The sequence below is a fragment of the Quercus robur genome, chromosome 2 (assembly GCF_932294415.1).
Source record: "Quercus robur chromosome 2, dhQueRobu3.1, whole genome shotgun sequence".
Classification (NCBI taxonomy): Eukaryota; Viridiplantae; Streptophyta; class Magnoliopsida; order Fagales; family Fagaceae; genus Quercus; species Quercus robur.
Genome location: NC_065535.1, coordinates 81,660,919 through 81,671,408, shown reverse-complemented (window position 1 = coordinate 81,671,408; position 10,490 = coordinate 81,660,919). Strand labels below are relative to the sequence as shown.

General features: G+C 32.9%; 1 protein-coding gene across 1 annotated transcript; it reads right to left on the bottom strand.

Moving 5' to 3' along the window:
- Positions 1-1,796: 1,796 nt before the first annotated feature.
- LOC126715315 (26S proteasome regulatory subunit 8 homolog A) lies at positions 1,797-8,565 on the bottom strand. The gene is made up of 9 exons (XM_050415868.1): positions 8,243-8,565; positions 6,803-6,900; positions 6,381-6,605; positions 6,178-6,240; positions 5,912-6,075; positions 5,241-5,397; positions 5,046-5,144; positions 4,121-4,231; positions 1,797-2,208 (listed from the first exon to the last, which is right to left on the bottom strand). Exons 1-9 carry the CDS (start codon positions 8,430-8,432, stop codon positions 2,068-2,070), a joined length of 1,248 nt encoding a protein of 415 aa, XP_050271825.1. The 5' UTR covers positions 8,433-8,565; the 3' UTR covers positions 1,797-2,067.
- Positions 8,566-10,490: the final 1,925 nt, after the last annotated feature.

Below are 10,490 nucleotides of genomic sequence, written 5' to 3'. Positions count from 1 at the left end.
TAGGCTTCCCAAAAAGTCATTCTCGGCAGGGGTCAACATAGAATAAAGGGGACGACCTCATATTTGTGTTGGGAAAGCCAACTTCTTGGTTTGTTGGTGGAGAACAGCAAATGTCTCATATATGAGCATAGCATAATTAAGAGAACCATTACATTACTATAAGCTAATTTTTGTACTAAATCTACTCTATTCCCTCTCCCTCAATCCAAACGGATCATTAGGGTGAGATAAAATGGGTAGGCATATGTTGTCTAGTGTCTAAGCTAATTGGTCAAGCAACAACTACCTTACTTATTAGATTAGTATTAGCTACTTATCCCGAAATGAAATGAGACAGAATATATATATATATATACACTTATTTTCAAATAAAATGCAATCATTCGAATTTTTTTTTACTTACTAATATATTATTTTCAAATGGAATGCCATCATTCTTTTTTTTCTTTTTTCTTTTTTCTAGCACTTTCTTCTCAACTATGGGGGTAGTTCACAAATCACAGTACATAACCAAATACGAGGATTGTTAATAAAATCCTTTTTGGCTTGTCCCTAAAATGAAATTTATTAAAGTAGAAACCTTATGGAAGTTGTAACCTATGAGGAAATAAAGAACCATATTTAAAGTCAAATATGAAATCAATGAAAACCCCATTGGTCAACAATAGCAGCCAGATTATTCCCAAAAAAAAAAGACAATGGCAGCCAGATTTATGAATTTGGAGTTTGCCTTGGCACATTGATGAGGGGACCAAGCTAATACTAGAGAATACCTCCACACAAATTTAGGTTGAGAACTATAAACAAGAAAATTGAGTCGACTATTAAAAGTTCAAACTTGTTCTTTTAATTTTATTTTGAATATAATTCAAGTTCTAACTCATTACTATATAAGACTACATGTTCAAATTTAGTTCATTTTCTTGTCGATTAAGCTCAAGTTTATTGACAAGCTAGTTAATTAACTTATTCTTTTCTTTTATATGGTAAAATCATGTCTAAAATTTTTGATCTTTTCACAAATTTATGAATTTTTACTATAAATGAATTGTTTATGATATTATAAAAAAACTATAAATAATAATTTGATATCATATAAATCTATTTACAAAGTTATTCAATACAGTTTCAAGTTTATGTAAGTATACATTTACACAAGTAAATATATAAATCATTAAATCTAGTTTTATTTTGCGAATTTGTTTACGAACACATTATTATGTTTGAATTTAACTTATTTTATTGTTGAGCTTAAACTTAGACTTCAACTTGAATAGTTTGCTAAACAAATAAAAACAATTTTTTACTCTAACCTACCAAGGTAACCAAGCTAACACTAGAATGCACCCCCACTTAAAACTGAGATCATAACCTCTAATAAGGTCATCTCTTTCATCTTTATTGGTTTTTATTTTTTTAAATATCCAAACTTTTTTGAATATCTAACTATGCCCCTAATATATTTTAACTTCATTCCACACACTTAATAATTCCAAGAAATAATCTCTAAAATCCAACACCTCATGGATCTCATAAAACCTAGAGAACTACTAAACCAATGCTTGGAGGAATCAAATTGTAGGATCCAAAGCATTATGAAACCTGATAGAATTCCTAAACTTTTTTCTTTTGGAGGAGAATAGAAGCCCAAAACCGAGCACAACTAGCACTACATGTTATGATTGATCCCTGAGTGCTATGTTGCTACAGCTACACATGCCCAGAAAACTAAGCCACATGTGCTTGTCCACTAAGCACAAATTTTTAATTATCATTCTGGTCATCTAACCAATAGATTGATAAAAGATTGACAGTCATTGTCAAGGAACATTGTTGTCAGATACTTGAAGTAAAACACATATTACATAAAAATGTATCACAAAAGAATATTTAACAAAATAAACAGAGATGCCAGTGGTATTTTAAAAACTTCAACAAGTGTAGGCACCCCCGCCCTGTTTTTTATATCCATACAAAGAACTGAACTGTTGGCTGTGTTTGAAGAACAAAGCCACGGATCAATGGCTCAAAGAGTGGAGTGAAACAAAACATTAACATATAGGAACACTACTTCCATAGCTTCCGCAATGACATGTTTTTCTCAGTCTCCTTCTTCATTACCTTTGCCACTGCCATCTCAAAATCTTCTTGTGTTACATGAACCCTCCTCTCCCTCAGAGCAAACATCCCAGCTTCTGTGCACACAGCCTGCAGAAAAAATAAAAATTAAAAATTAAAAAAAAAGGAAAAAATGTGTGACAATATGATTATGCACAGAGAAAACACACAATCCTTCACTTCTGAAGACTTTAATAGCCCAGTGCAATAGCTCGTTATGGAATTAACAAGACTATACTTATCATTCTGTCCAAATCCATCCAAGAGACTTGAGATTGTTTAAATTGAATAAAATACTGGCAATCTTTAAAGGGGAAAACACTAAATAAAATCAAACAAGTTCAAAACAAGTCAACAGCTGCCGCTGCAGCTATAACCTGGGAGCATTACATCAAACAACCTGTTTTTTCTTCTTTTTTTTTTTTTTTTTTTTTTTCTCTTTTCCTGATATGTAAGATCAAACAACCTGTGGTTAATGCGGTGATAACCTTCCCTGAGTACAAGAATGAAGCCTATTTTGACATGCTTGCCAAATACTTTCAATAAGAGATGAATCTGTTTAAATAGTTGAAATTTTTAAATTTTTATTGGCAAGTTACATGCACCCTGGGTTTAACTTTGTACCTAAACTTCACCTTCACAAGGAAGGAAGCACTTGAACTAGAGGTTATCTCCATATTTGAAGTTTTTAACCAAGCCTGTTTAACCTAATTGACTCATGTTCACATATTTTTGCTGCATAGACTCCCTCAAGCATTACAAGTATCAACACAAGATTTGGTTAAGATAATTCAAATATTTAAGAGCTAGGTATTAATATTCTCAGTAGATGATGGCTTATGAAAAAATAGAGAAGGAAAAAAGTGTCTGGCAATAGGTGCCGATGCACTTCACCAGCACAAACTACTGATTACACAAGTTTTGGGACATATCCAAACAGTTTCACGCTAGGAAGCACAAACACAGCAAAAATAGCCGCATGTCCGTTTTGGACATGAACACACCTCAGAAGGCTGCATGCCTGTCTGTGGAGTGTCATTCAAAAAAATTGTTTTTAAATCAGGAAACAAACTCAATACAGTCACAACACGACTAACCAAAAAAAAAAAAAACCCATCAGCCATCCTCAACTTTCTCAATGTTAGATTGGTGACCCAATAGAGCAATTGCACCTTGTCAACCATTGTTAGTGTCAGATCAGCAACCCATCTCATTTCTCAAAGCTCCATCACTGATTTCTCGTCAGTAAACCCAATTCACTGTTTGTTTAAACTCCATCACCCACCTGCCCCTGTTCTATTCTTCCTAATGCTTTTGACCCTGTTTCTTTTTTGGTTTTTAGTGAGTTCTATTGAGTACTCTCTCATATCTATCAAGACATGGGGTTTAAATATACCCCTTTTAAAAAAAAAAATGTTATAAAGTATAAAAGTTTTAATTAAGTACTTAAAGATAACTCCTTCCCAATAAATTATGGTCTGGTTTTGACTTTTAATCATTCTTAAATTAAGGTCCAGTAAAATTTTGACTTGTAATCATTCTTTTTATAATTCTTAATTAGTTATAGTTATAAACTATTATTTATTAGTACTTTATGGTCAATTTATTGTTAAAAATTATCATTTAGTTGTATTGTTCTATTTCTTTTTGAAATTGAATCGTTTGTAGATAAAATGACTACCAAATATCGGATTGGTACTAAAAAATTATGCCCTAAAATATATAAAATGTACCTAAAAATATGTATTTATTAGTTATTTAAACATGGTGTCCCCAGTCCCCACCATATCATGTCCTAATTATTTGAGAATTGTTGTGTCACTGTGTCTTGTGTCGGTGTCCATGCTTCCTTACATTAAAGTTCAACCAATGAAGTAAAAATAATAAAAAATCACCAAAATCGCATCTAATTACTCACAACCAGCCATGGCTCAGTCAATGGAGAAGTAAATAACATCCAAAGCCAAGACATTAAAGCCCATTCATCTAGTGTGAAACATACCTTGAGCTCTGCACCAGATGCACCATTCATCTTCTCAGCTATTTTCTTCAGATCAATCCCACGCATCAGGTTCATTCTTCTTGAATGTATTTTTAAAATATCAAAACGAGACTGCATTTTATACACATAAGTATATGCACCTTGTAAGAATTACATTCATTATTACCATGCAACAACGAATTCATTTCAGATTAGACGTTATAGGCAGCAATTGAAAAATTCATAAATTTCACTCCTACATATTGTAACCAATTAAACATTTATATATTTAAATATATATCTCTTAGGTATATTCAGAAAGAAGGTCAGGAAGAATAAACGCACAAGAAAATGCAATGCTAAAAAGAGAAAACAAGACTACAAGAAACTAAAATTCACTCATACATCAATTAGAGGAATATTCAACTAGAAGGTCAGAAAACTCCATGCTAAAAAGAACTCAAAATTAAATAAGATGTTGCTTTAAAATTAAAATATCAAAACTACATGAGTACATGACATGACACAAGAAAACAGACAAGCTGCAAATTGCATCTGATAGAACGTCAATTGCAGGATTAGAAGAACAACATTTCAGCAAATTTAAATTACCCACCAAACATCACATAGCGACCACTTTCCAATCACAAGATAAACTAAGATGTTACAAACTACAGATTAAGCTTACTAAGGCGTGCTAAGAATAAGTAAAAAGTATCTCCCACAACTGAGAAATTACTATTAACCTTCAGAAACTAGAAACACTAGAACACTTTTTTCTTTTTTTTTAAACAAAAAAAAAAAAAAAAAAAAAACAAAAAAAACAAAAAACAAAACAAAACAAAACAAACAAACAAAAACAAAAGCACTTACTATGGAGAATAAGAGCAAATATGTACAAAATTATACACAAAAACACTACGCTGTTAGTCACAGTGACATGTACCTCCTCATTAGGATTAGGAAATTCAATCTTCCTGTCAATTCGCCCTGGCCTAAGGAGAGCTTGATCCAGAATATCAATCCGATTGGTAGCCATCAAAACCTGTCAAAGATCAAGATATTGTAGGTAGAGGTCACAATAAAGAAAAGTACCAAAAACTAAACAACCCAATCTGCATACTGAAAACACACACGATACCTTTATTTTATTTGATGCTTCAAATCCATCCAGCTGGTTGAGAAGCTCCAGCATAGTCCGCTGCACTTCACTGTCACCATTGCCACTACCAGATTCCATTCGAGCAGATCCAATGCTGTCTATTTCATCCATAAATATGATTGATGGAGCATGTTCCCTGCCAAAGAAAAAGAGAGAAGTTGATATCCAAAATGCTTAGTTTAATAGAATTGTAAAACCAGAAACATTAATGCATGAGAATCTCTCTTCTTTTTTGTATTCAGACTGCTAAATGATCACTGGTACCTCTACAACTGAAACAAATCAGATACAGATGAATATATTTTGTACCACATCACAAATCCAATGAAATTGCAAAGTGGTTCCTTTGTATATTCAAAGGTGCCACTTGGTGAGACATCTAGGCCAGATATATATATAGACATAGAATTTTATTTCATGGTATGAAAAGACTTCAATACTACTCAGCTGAGCACTAACACATAAAAAAAAATTCTTTTTCCTTATCCATTTTTCCGTAAACAAAGCAAAGCCTATTCAGCTATAAAGAAAGCATAAAAAGCTATACAACAAAAGGAGGAACAGGGGAACATGTGAAACACACACACACATATATATATAACATTATGAAGAAACTGAGCATGTGATTTATTAAGAAGATAAAAACAAACCTGGCCATGACAAAAAGTTCCCTAACCATTCTGGAACCTTCTCCAATATACTTCTGAACTAATTCTGAACCAGAAACCCTGATGAAAGTACAATCAGTATGATGAGCCACAGCCCTAGCCAACAATGTTTTCCCTGTACCAGGTGGGCCATATAGCAGAACACCCTATCACGTAGAAAGAGAGAGAGAGTTGGTGAAAACCATAAGCTTCAATGTCTATTAAGTAAAGAAATAAACCTACAAGTTAATGTGGCAACATCATGTTACCTTTGGTTGAGCTATTCCAAGACTCTCAAATAACTCAGGATGTTTGATTGGAAGTTCAATGACCTGAAAAGATAATGACAAATCATGAATAACCATTATATCAATCAACCACCTAATATGCCTCCCTAATCACGGAAGCAATATGGAGACACAATAAGCATTGGAGTTTAAATGCAGAAAGTAAAAGGGTACACGAGGCAAACCTCCTTTATCTCTTTAATTTGCTGGTCAAGACCGCCAATCATGTCATATGTGGAATCTGGAACCTTTTCAACTTTCATGAGGTTGACCAATGGATCAACTTTACTTGGCAAGATTAAATGAAGCACATAACTGTCATTACGGAGAGCAACTCTTGTTGATGGAGTTATCTTGGTGATATCGATATTTTTATCAATGTCAACAACATATTTCCCTTCAGGATGAACCTGGGAAACAAGATGAAACATTCGACAAAAATATATTCAAACTATTATCAAACCATCTCTTACTAACAAAAAGGCACTCCTTGTGCATGTAATAGTCTATTCCCTTGCTAAAATATCATTACTTTTCAAAAAAAGAAATAGTTAAGGCGCAGCTGCAAATTTACAATTGAGTGCATTCATATAGGAATATTACTTACCTTAACTAAAACCTTATTCTTCCCCATTACTTTGACAACTTCACCAACATATGATCCAGGCTCCTGGAGTAGCTGTAATTCTTCCCTAAGCATTCTCACTGCCAATTTTTTAGATAATGTCATTGACCGAATCCTAACCAAAACTCAAGAAACTAAAAAATATATATCTAGAAACATAAAATAAAATTACTGCAATTGATTAGATGCAAAATTTGTGTGTTATGCAATCAACTTTAAATAAATCCATCAATCTTAATGACTAGCCACCCATCCTAATTCCTAAATGAAGAGAATAATAAAATAAGTTAGTGTTTAGCATCCCATGACAACCATATCCACCCATTACAATGCCATGACATTTGAGCCAAAACATTGATTAAATGACATCCTGATAACTGAATAGAAGTTGCAGACTCGCCATAAAGCACTTAACTTTCTGATATAGGAATTTTTCAACTCTATGTAAAAAAAAGGGTGTGATAAATTTACAAGTAATATAATTACATTGGGAAATATTATCCCAAGAAAAAAAATTACATTGGGAAATCAAAGTGACTCAAGCAGCATATGACGCTTAATGAATTGGGAGAGCATAGGTATCCTTCTAGAGACTTCAATAAACACCCAGGCTGAGGTTCATGTTATCTCCATCCACAACCAACCGGGTGCATGTGTAACTTAACAATAAAAAAATGTCATCTCAATCACTAGAAGTTGATTTATCATCCTTCCAAACACTATAGGTCACATCTTCCAAGCTTATTCAACCCTTTTTTTTTCTTTTCCTTTACCAGCAAAGTTTTCCTCCATACCTGTTTGAAAGAATCTCCTCCAACCCAACTCATAAAACTATCCACTTGTGTTATTTAAACAAGTCACACAACTCATTTCATAAGTCATGTGACTAAAAGTATATGCGGATGGTCTTATGAATTTCTACGCAGCGGGTTGGAGGAATTTTCGGAACTCAGATTCTCCTGAAACTCAATAGTCTTTCCCTCCAATCAACCAAAACTTACACTTCCAAACAATCACTGAATAGCTCCCAAGATCCACAACAATCACTCCCAAATCTCAACTTTCAGCCTAGGATGGTTACTTCAACCCAAAAATAAAATTGCAGTAATAATATCATATATCGTTTTCAAGTCAAAGCTCTGCCAATGCCACGTCTCATCCTCCACATGTAAAATCACTCATAATCCATTCTTAAAGTCGCCACCTTTTTTTTTTTTCTACATATTATTCAAAGATTAAACCCTAATATCGTTTTCACTGGTATGAAAACTATCATACAGTCCAAGATTTTTACCAAAATATAACCCTAACCCTAACTCCAACCAATCGAAATTACAAGCAGAATTCCAATCAAAAAACCAATTCTTAAGAGTAAAACTTAGCTTAGGGTTAACGAATCTCGATTCAAATAAAACAAAATACCTCGAGAATTGAGCTCATTCCGCTGGGCCTCGAGGCGGTTGAGATTGTGAGTCTTTTGGCGAACCTGGAGCTGCAGCTCGTGAATGTGTTGGAGGTAGTACTGCCTGAGCCCCTCGCCTTGTTTCGAAGCCTTCGCCGAGCACGTCTCCTCCGCCGGCGCCGCCACAGCTTCGATTCCTACAGTCGCCATCGTCGGAATGAGAGTTAGGGTTAGGGTTTCGATTTGGGATCTGATTTTGAAGTTACTGTTCGCTTTGTTTGAGTTTCTATTGATAGAATCTGGGTGGGTAGCTCTGTGTTAGCTTAAATAAAACTGGGAATCCATTTATATTTTATATATAGGACTCAGATAGTTTTCTTGACGGCGAGGAAAGCGGTGTGCGCGTGTGGGCTTGGGCCTTCACTTTTTTTGTTGGGCCTTAGGTCCTGCGTTTTTTTTTGGTTGAAGTTTTTAGATTTTTTTTTTTTTTTTTTTTTTTCATATCACTAAAAATTAGATGATCAACAAAATTTAGTTACAAAATTAGTTGTAACTTAAAACTACAAATTTACTCAATATTTTTTTATTGGAAGTGAATTTTGATAAATCCATCATTAAATTACATCTTCTTCTTATATCTTCTATACTTACAAAATTTATAAAAAACTAAAGATCAATAACTATGTCATTAAAAAATTGTTTAAATTACAAGTTTTTGTAGTTTAAAATTATGCATAAAATATAATCTTATAGATCATATAGTAAATAATATCCGATTAACACAAAATTTAACATGTGTATTAAGAATAATAATATTTATTTTATTAAGTAAGTTTGTAGTCTTAGGTTACAATCAATTTTGTAGCTAAACTTTGTCCTAATAAAGAAAATAATTTTGTTTTTATGTAAGTACTCCACGCACAAGAGCTTGTACTTTTTTTTTTTTATATATATAAATACAATAACTTGTATTTGTAAAGTGACTATCACGCCAAAAGAGTGTGGTAGTAATAAAATGATTTAAATAGAACCTATATTGTGTATATTTCACCCTAAAACATCTTCTCCAAGGTTTTTGGTGTGACTTAAAATACTAATCAATGTTTCGTGACCATCCCCAATAGATCTATGTTTTGAGATCACCATTATCCCCAAATTGACCTTCAATTCACTACTACGATCACAAAATATTGATTTGTGTTTTGCGATTACCACCACCCTATATCAACCTTCATTTTACGACCGTCACATTGTCGACGATCTTAGTTCCTTGATCCCTTTGGTTTCTTAAAGTTTGTTGAGATCTACAAAATTCTATTAATGAATATTGAGCCCATCCTTGATGGAATTTTTTGTAAAGCCAAACACATGAAAAATGTTTTCCGAGTTGCAAACAAATAGCTAAAACTATTTTAGACTAAAACATGTTCTAACATAGTTCAAACCCTCGTCTCTCACTCATTATAAAGAATAATTGTTAAAATATTTAAATTGAAAGAAATACATGAAGAGTAAAATAAGATGGTCTCCCTTTATGAAGAGTTATCTAACTAAAAAAAATATTTTAAATAAATATACATATTTGAACAAAACACAAGTCAACAAAGACAAGAAAGAATAGGGAAGAAACAAGCATCTTTTAATTTCTTAGGGTCATGTTAACGAATATCCTTAGGGCATTAGTTAATACATCATTTTAATAAAATTTTAATATCATTTTCACAAGAAATATAAAAAGTTATCAAAAAAGTTAAATGTTTTTTTTTTTTTTCATAAAAAGTTACTAAAAATATTTTTTAAATCAATACCCTTAGGGCATGTGTGAACTTTTCCCAATTTGTTAATAGTTATTCTCAATATATTTTTTTTATGCACCCATAAGTGTGCTCATGAACATGAGTCTTTTGGGTTAATATTGCAAAAACTGAAATTAATTTGCGTTATAGGTACTATTGAAACTTATTTGGGATTTTGAGGAGAGAGACTGAATTTCGGTATCACCGTTGCCGAAATTCAGCCAAAAGTATGAGAGAGAAGATGCAAAAGGAGGAAAGAGAAAATGTTGAATTTCGGCAACGTGGTTACCGAAATTCGTCTGCCCAGTTCTGCTGCCCAACCCTCTCTCCTATGTGCTCGTGTGTGGAGTGCCCAGGGGAAAAAAAAAAAAAAAAAAGGCAATTGCGGTAATGCAATTGCCGAAATAGGGGAGAAAAAGATTTTTTTTTTTTTTTTTTTTTTTTGGTAATTGTCGCCATGGCCATGCCGAAA

Bases quoted from the DNA above. Each gene is read 5' to 3' on its own strand.
- LOC126715315 (XM_050415868.1), bottom strand. From the start codon at position 8,432: ATGGCGACTGTAGGAATCGAAGCTGTGGCGGCGCCGGCGGAGGAGACG. The intron at 6,076-6,177 runs GTAACATGATGT...TCTACGTGATAG, and splicing joins TTGGAATAGCTCAACCAAAG to GGTGTTCTGCTATATGGCCC. The intron at 2,209-4,120 runs GTATGTTTCACA...TTTTTTCTGCAG, and splicing joins CATCTGGTGCAGAGCTCAAG to GCTGTGTGCACAGAAGCTGG.